This window comes from Aulonocara sp. 'chitande type north' Nkhata Bay, linkage group LG20 (genome assembly GCF_057382095.1).
Source record: "Aulonocara sp. 'chitande type north' Nkhata Bay isolate Kocher_YH1m ecotype deep benthic linkage group LG20, A_spYH_male_GT1.1, whole genome shotgun sequence".
In the NCBI taxonomy this organism is placed as follows: domain Eukaryota; kingdom Metazoa; phylum Chordata; class Actinopteri; order Cichliformes; family Cichlidae; genus Aulonocara; species Aulonocara sp. 'chitande type north' Nkhata Bay.
The window spans coordinates 26,932,646-26,950,935 of record NC_141363.1 but is presented as its reverse complement, the minus strand read 5'-3'; the positions used below and the strand labels follow the sequence as shown (position 1 = coordinate 26,950,935).

Here is an 18,290-nt window from a genome sequence, read left to right as displayed (position 1 = left end):
ATAAGTTCATTTCCTTTCCTTTGATTTTTTTGAACATCATAGTCTCAAATAATAATTATATTACTATACTTTACATTAGCTGGTTCATTCGTGAGTAGTTATCACAACAACTTAACCATTTTAACTCATATGTTTCCTTTTAGCTTTATTCCTTAGTATATCTTTCCTATCCATCTCATTCATCATGTCATTAGAGTTGTTTTAAAGCATGCATGAGCTGGCACACACAGACAATATGTAATTTAGATTTGATATCTCTGTGAGTGTAGCGTAGGTTTCGTTCCGGTCCCTGGATTGATGCTGTGGTACGTCAAATCTTCATTTGTGAACACGGCAGAGCACTTCGCTTAGAGAGCACCTAAGCAAAGAATACATATTTAAGAAGAAATGGCAGAATACATGAAACGCAGATCAGTAATGATAAGGTGAAGCAAAAGATGATGACATGGATCAGTCATTACACAACTGGATTCATTTCATTCCACTGGCTCATCAACAATTGCAAAAACAGTCCAATTACTGCTCTGATCAAAAGATAGCATTTATGAAAAAAAAATAGTTATGATTAGCTGTACCTAATAAACTGGATCCAGAGTGTGTGTACATTACCAGCAAATCTGAGTATCATAATTACCTGGGAGACAGAGATCCATCAGAAAAGCATAGCAACTAACAGAAAAGGGAAGGTTAAGTTGGTATCACTCTACTGTGTTTATATAGAAAGGTTTGAATAGCTTGATTCTTTTTATATATATATTAGTATCAACATATATGCTTAGTCCTGAACCGTCCAACATATTATTGACATAAAATCTGAACAATCTTTGAAATCCTTAATCCCATAAATTAAAAATAGTTTTTTTTAATATAAATTTGAATCCAAATTTATTGTAAAATACAAATTTAAAAGACTTTTCCCTCTCCAATACACTTTTCTCCTCAACAGGCAGCTCCACAATTCTTTCATAGGGGCAGCCATATGGGGGCCACCAAATAAAGAATTTCCAGTTGTATTATGCTGTTGTCAAATACAGGTTACTTGAAAAATATGGCAAAAATGAGTGAAAGAAAAGAATTATATAATAATAATGGATTGCATTTATATAGCGCTTTTCGGGACCCCTCAAAGCGCTTTACAATACCACTATTCATTCACTCTCACATTCATACACTGGTGGAGGCAGCTACAGTTGTAGCCACAGCTGCCCTGAGGCAGACTGACAGAGGCGAGGCTGCCATATCACGCCATCGGCCCCTCTGGCCATCACCAGCAGGCGGTAGGTGAAGTGTCTTGCCCAAGGACACAATGACCGAGACTGTCTGAGCCGGGGCTCAAACCGGCAACCTTCCAATTACAAGACGAACTGCCAACTCTTGAGCAACGATCGCTGTCAACTTAATTTCCTGCTATTAAAGTCGATATCACTGAAAATGGGTAAATATGAAAATCAAATAAGATTTTGAAATCTATAATAATTTGCTTTAAATAACGATTTAATGTTTCAACTCATTGTAGGGTGTTTTTGTCTCTCCTGTGCTCAAGTTTATTTAACTTATTACCATCACAGGACAGTTTTGGCAGGAAGGCCTGCAAATTTTGAGGTGGTGGCCGGTGCCACCTTGGTGCACCCTGTTTACAGTTAAAGAAGAAACGTTCATATCTTTATTTCACAACTTTCATCTTTGTGTCTGAGAACTGAAAAATGACTATTCCTATTTTTACCTGATTCACTATAAAGAACTGAACTGAAAGATCACGCCACTTACACCGTTTTAAGTTCTAAGTGGCGATGCTTTAGTCATCTGAGCTTTCAACTCCATCTGGCTGGGGGCGTGTGGCAGTGGTGTAAACTGTAGACATTTCCACAGGAGGTGGAAATGTCTCCTCTCTGATCTCTTCATACAGCTGGTTGTCCTGAAGGAGGAGAAGAAACCACCTGACTGATACAAACTTAGCAATAATGAAAGTCATGTCTCATACTTCCTAAAACTTACATCTATGATGCTGGAGTACACATTTTCTACTGGAGGTCCTGAAAACATAAAGTTCAGAAAATAAACATCTTGCATGAGGAAACCTTGCAATACGTAGAACCTGAGGAAGCAAACTCTGTAAAATATGAGGAACTAAATCTGAAGAACTAAAATAAGTTCAGGTCAGTGACATAAATATCTAAATGACTAGTAACTATTAACTAAATAGTAACTACAAGTAATTACTGCTGTAACCAGTCACTGTTCTTAGTTATAAATGAACATCTGGTGCTTTGGTTACATACAGGGAAGAGAGAGTGTGTGTGTGTGTGTGCGTGCGTGCGTGCGTGCGTGCGTGCGTGCGTGCGTGCGTGCGTGCGTGCGTGTGTGCGTGTGTGTGTGTGTGTGTGTGCATGCGTGCGTGCGTGTGTGTGCGTGCTATGGAAGACAAGTTTGACTTCTGTGTACACAATTTAAAAGAAAATTATAGCTTCATAGATGAATAGTATTTTTTAAAAAGTGTTCTTTAAAGTCTTACACTAAACACTTGGTACATACAAATCTGTCCCACTGAAAGTTATTTTTGCAAATAGTCTCCATAAAGTATATTTCTAGATCTTACTGCAAAAACTAGGTTGGGGATAGTCTCCAAAACAGGATAATGCATCAATAAAGTCCTTTAAAAATATTACAAAATGCTTTAAAATTCATTTTTTGTACGCTCACTTATGGGTTTAGTGGCTCTCCTCTTGCAGAAAATCAGCAAAGCTGCTGATAAGAAGGCGATCAGGACAATCACAAACAGACCCGTGTATAGCAGCAGATCTACAGGAGTTGAACAGAACAGACTTAGTTTATTTAGTTTAAATACAGCATGTGGCCGTGGGCCAGTTCATTTAGCCACAGTGTTATGTGAATTCATGTGCTTGCATGTTCACAGTAAGCAGGTATTTTCCTTATCCATTCAGCACCAACACATACAACAGCTCATTAGGTAGAGAGAAGTGTTCACTTAATATTACTTAAAGCATAGTTGCTCCTACATGTCCACCTTAAGATGAAAACTATAAAGAGAAGGTTTTTTTGGTTTTAGGCATGATTATCTACTGCTGTGCTTCCTCATTTTAATTAAAGTATTCATTAATACCTACAGTTCAAATGAGGCTTTTTGTGTGCTATAACTGCTGTACTCACAATTGTAAAAATAGAAAGATTAGAAGATTAGAAGTACTGCACTTTTTCTACTTGTATGTTATTTCAATTTAATGTATTCTTACTTCTAACACAATTATTCCTTTGTGGGTATGTGACACATTCTAATAAACTCATGCATAATTTAAATAGACCCATCTACATACATGCAAATATAAATGTACCTGAACTTGCAGGTTGGGTGGGAAAGTGTTGGAAAGCTTCAGTGGAGGATGATGTAGCAGTGGAGATTGAACTCTCTGGTGTCATCTTCATTGTTGGTGTGGAGGCTGATGTGACAAATGTTTATGTTGAAAAAGGTTTCAGAATTAAATTTAGCATTGAAACACTTGAAGCTATCAATAATGAATAATGCAGCTAGTTAACTGACAGGTTCACTGGAGGTTCATTAATATTCTTTTAGTGAAACACGTACAAGAAAGTAATAGTTTGGGCTTCACAGCAGAACTGATAAAACTGCATTTTTACAGTTGATATAATATACAAAGGTTATTTGAATAAGGTGTCAGTAAGTATTTGGACAGGTATGAACAAACATTTTCATGACATTCAGCAGAAACTCACCTTCTTTGACAGAGATCTGAAATTCATAGTTTGAATCAAAAAAATCTACACCCATTCTCCCCAAAGAGCACCTGTACACTCCCGAGTCAGACACTTCCAGCTTTGTGATGCTCGCATACATAATTGTCTTAGTTCCTAGAAAGCTTCCTTCTTTATATTTAATGCTGTATCTGCCTCGTTGAGCTGTGTCCTCTGTTGTTTCAATGAGAATTTTTCCTTGTTCACATTTTTCCTTACAGAAGAGCCTCAAGCTTCCAGACAAAGAAAATGAACAGCCAACTGTGATGTTTCCTCCCTCCCTTTCTGCATGGATGTGAATTTCAGCAGTAGCAAGATCAGCGTTTCCATCCTGAAGTGCTTCTGAAAATGCAAACAATCAGTAATTACGACATGCCCAAAATAATTTAAAACACCTTTATAAATTAAATTGAAGACCAAAAATTATTTAAGCAGATTGAACATTTTCAGTTTCAGTTAAATTCACTACATTTTTATTGATTTTGAATTTGCAAACACAGCTCCATGATTCTTCCTGACATCAACACAAACCATCGGCTGATGAAAACTCAGAACCTTATTTTAAAAAAGCTTGAAAGCTGGACTTTTTGTGTTTCTGATTAAATCTTCTTTTGCTTTCTTTGAATGTGAAATGGAGGTTGTGGATTTGTTGTTTAACATCTGAAGATTGCCGTTAACACGTTCATGTTGTGCTTTTTAAAACTGTCACGGTTCTGGGTCCGTTGGACCTAGTGTTTTGAGTTTATTATGTTTTGGTTTATTTTTGCATTATGGATTGTTTTCTGCTGTTCTGGTGCTTTGTTTATTATTATCATTATAGACCTGTTTCTGTTATTCTTGGTGAGGGATCAGTTCTTAGGTTTTGGGTTCTCATGTGTGTTGCAGTTTCTGTTCAGTGTCTAGTCTGTCTCTCAGTGTCATGTCTGCATCTGGTTTAGTAATTCTTGTTTCCTGTCTTATTGTGAAAGTCTTTGTCTTATGTTAGTGTGTGCAGCTTAGCTCCCCCGTCGCGTTAGCCCTGATCTCCCCCAGCTGTGTCTCCCTTCTGTTGCCCATTCCCTCATTACTACCCTGTGTATTTAAGCCCTGTGTTTTCCCATGCTCGGTGTCGTGTCCTACCGTCAGATCCTGCCTGTGTTTTCTAGTTCGTGTTTTCATGGTTGGTTTCTGTTTTGTTGGTGCCAGCAATAAAGCTGTGGTTTTCAGTTATCTTTCCATCTCAGAGTCCTGCACTTGGATCCACATCTCCACCTCCCCGCACACAGAGCGCTGACAAAAACAATGGAAACGACTCTCTAAGATTATTTTTTTTAATATCCTGTGTATTTGCTAAAGCAGTAAGTCTGACGCAACACCAGTCTGCACTTCTAACTCTTTATACCAGAAAAGGCAACGAAAAATTGATCTTTTAAAAAAAGAAAAACATTTGGGTAATTCAACAAAGATGAAACTATGATTAGAAGGCCAATGTCTAACGAGAGATCTATTGTGAAACTAAAAATATATCTATAAAAAAATATTTTTGTGCTAAGAACTTATTTTCTCCATACATTTATATTTTTAAGCAGTTAAATTGTGTTGTTGGTGAGCTATGTGTGGAAGTGACCTTTTCCCAACTCTTAACCACGTGTTTAACCACAGAAACCAATAACTTGTAAGCGAGAGGTGACAATAATGAGCAAAACAGAATAAACCATTTAAACTGTTCAGCAAGTTGCAAAATGAATTCGTTAATACCACATAGAAATAAAATAATAATAAAAGTGATAAAACAAGTTAAATAAGAAAATTTACTCACGAATGAAGATGAAACAGACCAAACTGTGACACAGTTTCATATCGAGGCTGTGATGAGTAACTGCTTCCTCTCTTCCTTCTTTACTTAGAAAAAAGGAACATTCGACTTCCTGTTTTGCAAGAATGATTTAGTCCAATTTTATGAAAAGGTTTCATTAACTACAGACAAAAATTTAATCCTTTGTTTTGAATGTAAAACAAACCAGAACTAGTGTAAGTAAAAGTGCATTTCAGTGCATGCTTCAGCTGTTGCAATGTTTGTTCATTGCCCCTCATTGGTTTTGTTTCAGTCCTGATTTTAGCTGATATTTGTGCAAAATTGTGAGGTTAACCACAAACAGTGATATTGTCTTTTGTAACAAAACCATGATAATTTACTACTCACACAGGGTTTTTACCGCTCAGAAATTTGACACCGGAAGAAACCTTAAGTTGAATCTAAAGGTTAACTATGTTGGCACATTAGAAAAAGTATGTGTAGGTTTGGTGGCAGAGAAAGTCAACGAGGTTACACACAGATGAACAAGGAAGGAGAGGTGGCAGTTTAAACTGTCACATGAGAGATGACCTACAATACTGAGACACAGAGACTAGAAGGATTTCAGAGTCTGCCAAGTTGTCCAGGTGAAGTTTAAGATGAGCATGTGCAGTTTCTAATGTCTCTAAACTAGGAACCATCTTAACAACTTCCCCAAACACTATTCAGCTGAATTACAGTCAAAATCTTGTCTTGTGTGTTCTTTTGCAAGAACATGAGATTGTACGCTGTGCTTAACACTCGCAGGTAAGTACTCATGACTGCATGTGCCTTTGTTCTGCAAGGAGATCTTACCTGTCATGAGCAAACCAGTCTTCCATACTTGCCTGTTTTTTTTTTTTTTAGCATGCTTTTCTTTTTGTACTTTCACTTTGTGTTGGACCATGTCCCGTGTTCCTGCACACTGCACAAAAACATATATTAGTGTCACACATTGTGAATACCCACAGTGGCATTGAAGTCAAGCACTTGTGGTTGCAACATGCCTTAGGTTGTCCCAAGGTTGTGCAGGTGGATCTTACCTGTGATGGTTTCACCAGCTTCCATATTTGCCTCTGAAAATGTAATAAGTGATTTATTCAGCTCTTTTGGTCTCAACTGTGCCAAACATGTTGCGTAGCAGGTTATGTTCCAGATTAGAAATCCACAGATATTAAATCGTCACGAACTGACTGATTGGATCATTGGAAAAAGCATCTCCATTCCTGGAAGATCCCTCAGGCCTCTGTGTGTGTACAGCAGGAGGGTGTAAAGTTTTCCGGTGGGAAAATATGGTTAGGAGTAAGGTGGACATCATAGACATTAATGTCTAATCAGGGAAATGTGCTGGACAATAGATGCTAGTAGACAATTGTGTCTATTTTCTACCACTTTCCCATGATTATCAGTAAGAAATATATAGCCTTCGAGGAAACTTTATTTTTTCCTGTTGGTTCCAAATATTTTGTTTGTTCTCTAAGCACAAATACATGACACTAAAACAGAGTACTTGTTTGTACTTGCTAAACTTACATCCAGTTTGCATGTAGACTAATTTTTAATTTTGTTATTTATTCTTTACTTACTCTCAAACTATTAAACACCACCGAGGATTCAGATGAGAGAATAAAGTAGTGCTACATTTATATCTAGTCTACATCTAGTAGATCTTCAGAGAGTACTTCAAGTAATCTTGGTAACCATGCAGTAGCTCGGTTTCAAGCTTCACCGTGATCCCATCTTGCAGGTCAGTTCCTCTCACACTCAAAGCTCCTTCTTCCATCACTCTTGGGGCTTGTTACCCGATTTTGGGTGGGGGTGGTTATATTGTTAATGGACTGATTCATATATAGCACTTTTTTACTCTCCTGGAGCGCTCAAAGCTCTTTATGCAACATGCCACATTCACCCATTCACACTCAGTCACACATGCACTTTTTTAAGTGCTCACTAACTGTTCTTCTAAAAAATGTAGCTTGATCTCTGATCCTTTAAAGAAAGTTCAATTCACCTTCATTATTAGCTTCAAGGGTCTCTAGACCCAAATACAATATTGTATTTTATATTTGATTTCAGTTAAATTTTAATGGTGTTTTAAAACTTTGAAGTCCTTAAACTTACTACTATGCAGTTTATTATGTTGCCAGAGTCGCTGAAGACCAGTGTTGGGCAAGTTACTTTGAAAAAGTAATTAATTATAGTTACTAGTTACTTCTTCAAAAAAGTAACTGAGTTAGTAACTGAGTTACAATATTCTAAAAGTAATTAATTACTTGAAAAGTAACTATTGCGTTACTTTAAAAAAATGTTTAAAATGTTTAAGCCTCTGGGGTCCAGGGGCCATTTTTAACTACTTTTGATTTTCCCTCCACATTTCACCTTTAAAAACAGTTTATTTGCCTTGTTTGGTATCATCCTTTTCAGCGCAACCTTGTGTGTCTGAATAAAGAGTTGTGTTTTCATTTTGACATACTGTATTAACACAACTGATCTAAAATCAGACAAAAAAAACATAAAATCAGAGTAGAAAAAGTTATATTTTTTATCGTAACAACCACAAACATGTTTATTGAATCATATTTCATAACTTTAAATGCAAATACAAATTGTCAATTTTAAAATCATATGCACAAGTTTTGCAAACAACAAAGTTATTCATTTACCTTTTACCCTTTTTTTAAATAACCATTTCAAACTATTTACAGAACAATCAGCTGTTCTGCATTCAATAAGACACACAAATTATTTGTGCCACTCCAAAAACACAATTTCTGTCCACTATAAAGGAGAATATCAAAGCCTGATACGTGCAGGTCTGACAGCAGCAGGTTTCTACCTGGAGACAGCAGTCGCCCCATTGTTCTGACACACAACACAAAACTATCCACAACACTACACACTAACTACACAAGACAACACATTAAGTACACTCAAAAAACAGATTCAGGTCCTCCTTTCAAAGAACACATGCAAATTATGTTAGTTGTTCACAAATGCAATTAAAAAATACCAAATTAATTTGATTTTCTTTGTGTAAACCTAAAATTATTCAAAACCAGCAGAGGCTGATTCTGAACACAAAATGAATGAGTTTGTTGGGGCACTGGGGGTAGGAGGAGTACATTTTTGCACTTAAGTATTTGTAAACTCAAAGAAATAAATTCAAGCCCCTCTTTAAGCTTAAACATTATTTTTAATCTCATTCAACGCAAATGTAGCACTCCAGCGTTACTGCAATTATTATTCGTGTGGTGAACCTAAATTATTTTCTCTCAAAGCAGTCTTTGTCACAAGAACACAAAGTTACTGAGTTACACAATGGTCCGCCTTCTTTGAAAATTTTGCGCTCTTTCAGGATCACCTAAATGAATGCAGCTGCTCTTGGCCTCTCTGTACTTTTTGGATAAAACTACATATATTTTTCATATATCCAATTGTGTATTTCTTTATCAGCTAAATCTATGGCAATGCTATTTATCATAGAAGTAACAGTTGTTTTTTGAACTTTTGGTGGTGCTACCATTCTCTTCTCTGCTTGAATACTATTTTTTTTGACAATATAGCCAGGTCTTTTCAAAAGTGCCTTGTTTTAGAGGAGAAATTGTGTAGCTGCCAACTTTTAAGTCGGAGCGTGTGCTAGCTTATTAGCAGCTAGCCATTGTGCTCAATGAAAGATGATGTCCTATAGCTAACTTCTTTCTTACTGTTTTCTTTTTATAATCTAAAAATATGGTATTCTGTGTTTATTATTATATGCCATTTTCTAGTAGAAAGTATCGTTTTGAGGTGTCTTTAAAAGCACTACATAGTTTACTGAGGGTGCTACCAAAAGCGAACCATGTGGCCGGAAGAGTAACTGCAGGCAGCACAATGCGCACTCCCATGACGTTCAAACCTATTTATTATTATAAAAGATTTCGGCTACGTCCACACTTACACAGGTATTTTTGAAAACGGAGATTTTCCGTTTTCGTTTTAAAAAATAATCCCGTCCACAGGTAAACGCAAAAATGAAGGAAAACGCTGCTAGGAACATGCCAAAGCAACAGGTGGCGATATATTCCTAAACTCAGCTAAAAACAGTTTAGGTCTTGACAAACTTCACTGATGGTTCAAATGTTTAGCAACTTTCAGTGTGTTGATTCAGCAGTCTGTATTTAAACTTCTAGTTTATTATATTTATGTATGTTTTATTTCCAGGTGCAGAGTTCCTGCAGATCACTACAAAACCCCTGCAGGCGAAGTTCTTGGCTCAGCTGGACAATTTAACAGACAAGCTGATGCAAATTTTTCAGGGGAGCAAAGGAGCAAAGGGCCAAAAGATCAAGGATATCATGGCGATCAGTAGTTTGGTTGGTACTAATGATAAACCCATCAATTAAATGCAATCAATCAATTCCATTTTTTTCACCCTTTTTTTCCACCCTTGCATTAGTATGATGACATCGACATAAAGAGGGAGCATACTCTTAAAAGCCTGGTGATCTACTTTAATGAAGATCCAGACCTACTGTTCAAGGAGTATCTGGTACGCTTATCACACTTTCTTTTCTAGATTCAATTTGAGTTAGGTTCATCGCACACAAAATCCTCATATATTCAAAAGAGACAATATAATTGTGAAATATGTATTATTCTTAATAGTCATTGTTGAAACTTGCACTGGAGAGCACTTTTTAAGGGGACAGTTTCAGCAAAAATTCAATTGTTCATTCTTTTGGTGCTGCCATGTAGGTATCTACTGCCTCTATAAACACAGTAAATGTGGACAAAACATTCATCCATTTTCTGTCAGTGTTTCAATTCAGTTTATTTATATAGCGGTATATCACAACAACAGTCATCTCAAGGCACTTCAGAAAGTAAACACTCCAATGGAGTTCAGTTTATTATGCCAATTAGTAAAAAGTCTTCATTATAAGGAACACAGCAGATTGCATCAAGACACTAACTAGTGTCACTGCCATTACAGCAATCTCCTGGTTTCAGGAATAATGTGCATAAAACAAGCTGTTTCAAAAGGTTCCCAATTGTGATGAAATAAGGGAAATTGACCCAGCCCACACACACACACACACACACACACTGATAGACACTGGAGGAGCTGCTGCTCTATATCAAGCCCCTCCCAAAGGGAGGTACATAATACCTGAACCCAAACTATTGATAGGAAACAGATTGACAGGTTTTATTTATGTTTGGAGTGTTTATAGAGGCGGTAGAGACCTATGTTTCAGCACAAAAGGATACAAAAGCTGAGTTTTGCATAATATGTCCCCTACCAAGTCACAGAGCCCTTAAACCTGAAACAACCTGTTTTTCAGACCTCCTCCACTGAGGATGAACGGTTGAGGTCCACTGCAGCAACTGTCATGGGCATTTACACCATCAGAAGAGAAGGGATTCAGGAGCCAGAGGATGTTGGAGTTGTCATTGAAGGTACTACAGTTATGAACAACCTCGGTAGTGTCATCATGGCATTCATCGTTAGGGTTGCCAACCGTCCCTTAAAATACGGAATCGTCCCGTATTTCGAAACAAAAGTACACGTCCCGTATTGAGCTAATAAGGGACGCACTTTGTCCCGTAATACAGTGAGAATCAAAAGTAGTCTATAACTTTTAATGGAATTAACGCTTTGTTTGAAAACATAATTCCCAGCCCCTCTCCTGCTTTGTGACCAATGAGCTGACAGCACACTTACGAGTATGACAATTCAGATTACCACTCATCTCATTGGTCGAGGAAAGGTCGCTTACGGAGAAAATACCGGAAGACAACAAATGACCACAACAAGAAGCATGGCCAACAGGGAAACAAACGCAGACACTGCGGTGCAAGTCTCGGACGACAGTAAACCTAAAGCTGGGCAGACACTGTGCGATTTTTTTCAGTCACGTTATTCAGCTCCTGCTCAAACTGCACGATTGACTCGCAGGGGTTAGAAGTTGGTAGGTCACGATGCAGGTCTCACACTATACCGCCCGATGCTCTGATGCGACCTGAGTGCTCACACTGTGCCTCCATAAAATGAAGGTTATAACAGAAAATCTGTCGCGCTCTCTCTCTCCGTCTTACACTCACACAGACACACACACCACCACCATCAACTTTGCTAAATTGCTAATGAAAAACATTGATCGGGCAGCTGTGACTGAGCAGCAATGTAAATCCAACTATTTTCACGGTTGTTGTGGTCGTGATAATTTTGTGATGCCACATCGAAAAGGCTCGGATGAGCTTTCCAAAGTTCTACAAGTTGTGCCTCCATCGCTTGTGTCCAGATCACACGCTGCACAGCCGTGCTGCTCCATCTTTTACACCAACGTTTATGTGTTTGCGCGCGAGCAGTGTGAGCGGCTGTGGTGAGACCCTCACGAGCGATTGATGATCGGGAGCTGGTCGTGAGGTGTTAATCACGTCTCTTTACCCCACGTATACTACACGATGCACGATGAAGGCCAAAATCGGTCCGATCACTCAAAAATCGGCTCAAAATGGGCCTAAAACTGCACAGTGTAAGCCCAGCATTAGAGCAGCAATGTTTGTTCCCCTCAGAGAAAGGGAAGAATGGGAAAAGGAAAACACCTGGCTGGAAAAAGTTAATATGGGCATGTGCAGTGAATATCAGCGCTATGTGGCCAGAAGTGTGATAATATAACTTATTTTGTGTAATAAACAACTGCAAGAATAGATGATTACAACAAATAGATGACTAATACATAAAAGTAATACATAGATGAATAATGATGATGAGTTAAGATGCGTAATCATGGGAGCAAGTGGGTTTACAAACAGGAGCAGCTGATTAGCATTAGAAAAGCTGAAATAATACCTCAACTGAAGCCAATTGTACTAAATGCACTAAATGTGCACTGTTACAAGAATATTTTTCTTTCTATTGTTTTCTATTATTTTAAGTTAAGCAGGACAGAGTTCTTTTAAAGAAAGATTTACTTATATTCTCAAAAGTTAAGCATGACAGGCTTCTGTTTAAGAAAGAGACCTGTTTTACTGTGTTAATGTTGTCATTTTGAGCTACAAAAAAATGGCTAAATGATCATTTGTTTCACATGTGTTCATATCACAAAGAATACACATCTACTTAAATCAAATTCAAGTCAAATGGTTAAAAAAATAATTTCACACACAAAAAAAGAGCTAGAAAATTCACCACACTGGGAAGGGTGAAGACAATTGGGTCGCCCGGCCCTGGCCACGAGGTGTCCCTTATTTATTTTTCAGGGAGTTGGCAACCCTATTCATCGTCCTCTTTGGACTGATTTCTGCACTTGATCTGAGCTATCCAAATGACTACAAGTACACTTTTGAGTTCTGTCAGAAGATTTTGATGAATCTGGATGGACAAAGGCTCAGTACAAAGATGCAGCAAATGAAAATGAAGATGTTTGCTTAGGCAAACAAGACCCAGCACAAAAGTTGATTCTGGCCTTTTTATATCTTTTGTTCAAACTGTGACCTTTTTTTCTTTCTTTTTTTTGGCCAAATGGAAGTTGTCTATTTTTGTCTGCTGTTCGGTTGTGAGTGATGTGACCTTTAATCTGTACTACTATAGATGGATGAAAGGACTGGGGATTTAGCTCAGAAAAAGTTTCATGGTTGTAACCACCATTTTCTTTTTGATTGATTTTGGGATTTGCAAAGGTAATAGAAAAATGTTGACAAGTTTTGTGTCTTCCAGTGTTTTAAAGTTGGTCTTCCCGTTCTTATAAGCTTGTAAATGTTTACATGTAAACATTGGAGAAGTAAAGTTGAAAGATTTTTTTTTTTATTAAAATACCTCCCCCTTGGTAACAGAAAAATGTTCGTCATGAAAACACACAAACACACACACACACACACACACACACACACACACACACACATATATATATATATATATATATATATATATATATATATATATATATATATATATATATATATATTAGGGGTGCAACGATATTCGTATCGATATTGAACCGTTCGATACAGTGCTTTCGGTTCGGTACGCATATGTATCGAACAATACAATTTTTTTCAATTTTTTTTTTTTTTTTTTTTTTTTGTGTCCCGTTTGGATCTATAGCCATCAGAATTGTTGTCTTGAGGCCTAGAAAGATGCCAAGAGGATTTATTTTAAGTGGATCATCATATTGGTCCATTTGATTGACCTTTATTATAATTATGAATTTATTTTATTTTCAGTTGCAAACGGGACAGACATGACTGTGGGATAGGACAGGGGGAAAGAATGAAAGAAAGAGGGGGAGAGAAAGAAAGAAAACCAAAGGGGAGAAAAAAAAAGAACAATACAAAATTTGTAATTTATTTTATCAACTTTCCTTCTGACGATGCTGTCTGTGTTGAGTGCTCAGTGAATCTGCATTTGACTACTCCGCCTAGGCTCGAGAGTGCAGCCTAGGCGGAGTAGTCGAACGCAGATTCACTGAGCACTCAACACAGACAGGATGGTCAGAAGGAAGAGCGCAGGGCAAGCTAGCGAGACAGAAGTGGACCTCCCCACCCTCATTCAGATCTGGCGTTTGGAATTATTTTGGTTTTCATGTGACATATGACCCTGAAGGTAAGCGAGTCATGGACTAAAGTAAAACAGTATGTTGGATGTGCCATGCAATGCTCAATTACATGGGTGGGAGCTAGTGTGTTAGCGCAGTTAGCTCGTTAACGTGTTGGCCGTCTAGCCCCTCTGTATAGGGTAGCTCGTTAACGGAGATTTGCCGTGTTGTGCCGTTAAGGTTATTTCAACGAGATTAACCTGAAAGCACTAGTGGGAACACAACAAATATGACTGCACATTTACACCGACATCATCCTAGTGCAAAGACAAAAACAAGCATGCATGCTACAAACTTTAGCCGAGTCATTTAGACAGCTGTTAGCACAGGATTCTCCTTATGGAGACCTGATATGTTTAATATGCTGCTGAGAATATAGCCCAGAAGAAACGGATAGTATAGCTTTTATTTTGGAAAGACCATTTCTCTGTAATAAACTCTCTTTTCCAAAGATGAGTGATTCCTCAATCAGATACAGGGCTCGCAATATCGCTAGCCCGACGTCCCGGGGCTATCTCTGCCCTGCCTGTCGGGCTATTGTAGGAAGGAAAAATATATGTCAATGCTTTTGCATTCTTTCAGAAATGTAGCTGGGTAATTATGTCATTGGGTGAGCCACTGTCAATATGTGACATATTGAAATCGTGTTTGAATTTGTGCTTGTTTTTTTGCTTTCACTTTGCAATCGCGCGAACTGTGTATAGAGAGCGACAGCACTGATCTGTGAGTGATGATAATTTGTGCACCAATTCCTCTGACATCGTCTTATTAATTGTTAGAGGTTGATCGCGCAGAGAATCGCTGAGCTTATGTGAGTGCGGCAGGATATATATTTCACTACGATGACCTGGATGATTGAGAACCTTCACAGACAGATATATATTTTAGTTCTGCTGAGCCAAATAAGACAGGTCAGGGTGAAGAAGTGACAGCCAAAGAAAAGCTTACCACAAAACGGAGAAGTTATGACAAATCAGACTATAAGGCAAAAAGAAAGTGCAGCTTTATGGTTTCATGGACAAAAGAATTTCTGTGGCTGCAATATGACGAGCTAAAAAACAACACGCACAAGGGTTAGGGTTAAATTTAAAAACTGTACTTTTGTGTTAAAATATATATTTATAATTTTAATAAATGACAAATTAAAAAGGCATGAACATTTTTTTTTGTATCGAAAAAATATCGAACCGTGACACCAAAGTATCGAACCGAACCGAACCGTGAATTTTGTGTATCGTTGCACCCCTAATATATATATATATATATATATATATATATATATATATATGTATATATGTGTGTATTTATGTATTGTTGGGTTGTTTCAAATCTTCAGTGACTGCCATACTATGGTGTGAATTGCAATGTTTAGTAGGTTATCATTGTGAATTTGCAAGTGTCACTATAAATATATACAATGATTCTGAAGTGAAATCTGATTTTACAGATTCCAGTTTGTTTTCAGTATTGCCTAGTAGTACAGAGGTGTGTGCTATTCAGATTTGACATTCATTACAAATGTACGTCAGCACTTTTTTGTGAGCACTTTGATTTTTGTTAAGGTTGATTTGACCATGTGACATGTATGTTTATTTACAAAATATTCTGTTTCTGCTTTTAATTCAAGTGAATAAACCTGAGTTGTAAAAACAAATTCATTTTGTCATTATTTTAATAATTAAATTAGTTTTCTGGTAATGAAAATTATGATTTAGTTGAACTCAAAATAATGATTTCAATGCAATGAAAATCTAGCTCAAGTGAATGACATTGTATTGAGTTGGACCAACCAAAACCTTTCACATCATTTTAATGTACTTTTTTTTCATTTTAGCAGTATTTACGAAATTGTGTTCTACTGACTCAATTTAATTGAATTGTCATGATGTATGTAGATTAGGTTGGACCAAAATAGATGTATTACGTGGAAAACCTGCCATCAGTCCAATTGAGTTCATCCAATGACTTATTTTTTTGAGTGTACACACTCCAAACACGCTAGACGTCACAAATCTCTCACATCTCAAAACTCCCTCTCTCTCTCTTTTTCTGCTCTCTCTCTCTCTCTCTCTCACTCCTAAAACTTCCCGGGTTTTTTTTGTTGTTTTTTTTTGGGGGGGGGGTTACTCATGAGCAGAGAGTGCTTGCTAGCGCTGTCCTTAGACAGTAAACATGACTAAACTATTCAGGAAAAAAATGCTGCCTATATATTGTTTATCATGACTCTGGTTTTACGTAGCCTATCAACACAATTTAAAAACTGGTATATATCACCTTGTTGCTTTGTCTTTAAGTGGTCATGTGATTGGCTTACCACCACTACTTTATTCTTCCTCAGTCAAACAGCAGCACTCATGCGATTGTTTTGACCCCTTAGCTCCAGGTGTCGTGCTAGAAAGTGATCGTGATTACTAGGGGTGCAACAATACTCGTATCGATATTGAACCATTCGATACAGTGCTTTCGGTTCGGTACGCATATGTATTGAGCAATACACAATTTTTAATTTATTTTATCAATTTTTCTTCTGTCTGTGTTGAGCGCTCACTGGATCTGCGTTCGACTACTCCGCCTAGGCTGCACTGTCGAGTGCAGATCCACTGAGCGGAGCACAAGCTAGCAAGACAGAAGTTAAGCTTCTTTTTAAAAAAAAAAAAAAAGAAGAAGAAGAAGTTAAGCTCGTTGCAACATGGCAACTGCCTCAACGATACCCGAAATTGAACCTCCCCCACCCTCATTCAGATCTGGGGTTTGGAACCATCTTGGTTTTCATGTGAAACATGACCCTGATGGTAAGCGCGTCATGGACAAAAGTAAAACAGTATGTCGGATGTGCCACACAATGCTCAATTGGTGGGAACTAGTGCGTTAGCGCAGTTAGCTCGTTAACGTGTTGACGCCCCACGCACGGAGTGATCCGAGGTAACTTGTTAACGGAGATTTTCCGCGTCATTTTAACAAGATTAACGCTGACAGCACTAGTGGGAACACAACGAATATGACTGCACATGTACGCCGACATCATCCTAGTGCAAAGACAAGTGGAAGCAGACAAAAACAACAAGCAAGCATGCTACAAACTTTACCCGAGTCATTTAGACAGCCGTTAGCACGTGATTCTCCTTATGGGGACCTGATATGTTTAATATGCTGCTGGGAATATATCCCAGAAGAAGCGTATAGTATAGCTTTTATTTTGGAAAGAGCCATTTCTCTGTAATAAACTCTCGTTCCCAAAGATGAGTGATTTCTTGATCAGAAAGATTTATTTATTTATTTTTATTATTTTGTTGTTTCAGCAACATTTAATTTAAAAACTGTACTTTTGAATTAAAATATATATTTATAATTTTAATAGATGACAAAATTAAAAGGCATGAACATTTTTTTGTATCGAAAAAATATTGAACTGTGACACCAAAGTATCGAACCATCACTGCTGAAGACAAACAAATTGCTGTTCATCAATACTTTGAAACATAAGAGTTCAGTTTGAAAGCATACAACACAATATTTGTGAGTACTGTTGCATCACCACCAGGTGGTGCTTTTAGGTTAACTGAGGATTTTGTACATTACAAGAAAAAAACAAAAGAAACTCACTGGCACATTCAAATCTTTATATTTTTTTTTCATTAAAGGAAAGAAAAAGGATGAGTTTGAAGTCACAATCCATAGTATGAGTTTTTGTTTCTCTGGTTGCAAAATCAACCTTTATGGTATAAAATCCATATTCAGATGTGGACAGTATCATTTGTGTTGTTATGTGTGAGTGAAGAGTAGATTTGATCCAGGTCCCTGCTGGCTGGATCAAGGCTCTGATAGATCGGATCGTCTGGCGTCGGGACTGGAGAACAATTCTCATAAAGTGTAACCTAGGGGAAAATATACAGATTTGATAAAACTGTGACACATTCAAACAGAAACTGATGACATGCCTTAGCTTTAAGTAATTGAGGAAAATAGCAGAATTCACCACCATCCTCCCAGACATTTTCACCAGCACAATGCATCCGGACCTCACCACCATCATCTGCATGTTGGTAAAATACTTAGCTAACTAGACATAGAGAGTTAGACTCCATCCCCAATTTTTTCCATGTCACTCTGCACCACTGCTCCTCGAAACC

At 37.5% G+C, this 18,290-nt stretch overlaps 2 protein-coding genes across 2 annotated transcripts; one reads left to right on the top strand and one right to left on the bottom strand.

Annotated features, from left to right (window-relative positions):
• Window positions 1-1,773: 1,773 nt before the first annotated feature.
• LOC147305790 (uncharacterized) lies at window positions 1,774-5,606 on the bottom strand. The gene is made up of 7 exons (XM_086276510.1): window positions 5,567-5,606; window positions 3,751-4,110; window positions 3,351-3,455; window positions 2,701-2,799; window positions 1,996-2,033; window positions 1,885-1,915; window positions 1,774-1,853 (listed from the first exon to the last, which is right to left on the bottom strand). The coding sequence occupies exons 1-7, from the start codon at window positions 5,604-5,606 to the stop codon at window positions 1,774-1,776; spliced, it is 753 nt and encodes a 250-aa protein (XP_086132636.1).
• Window positions 5,607-9,129: 3,523 nt separating this feature from the next.
• Window positions 9,130-12,998, top strand: LOC147305789 (uncharacterized). Its single transcript, XM_086277365.1, has 5 exons — window positions 9,130-9,632; window positions 9,780-9,933; window positions 10,017-10,109; window positions 10,906-11,067; window positions 12,831-12,998. Exons 1-5 carry the CDS (start codon window positions 9,592-9,594, stop codon window positions 12,996-12,998), a joined length of 618 nt encoding a protein of 205 aa, XP_086133491.1. The 5' UTR covers window positions 9,130-9,591.
• The last annotated feature ends 5,292 nt before the right edge of the window (window positions 12,999-18,290 follow it).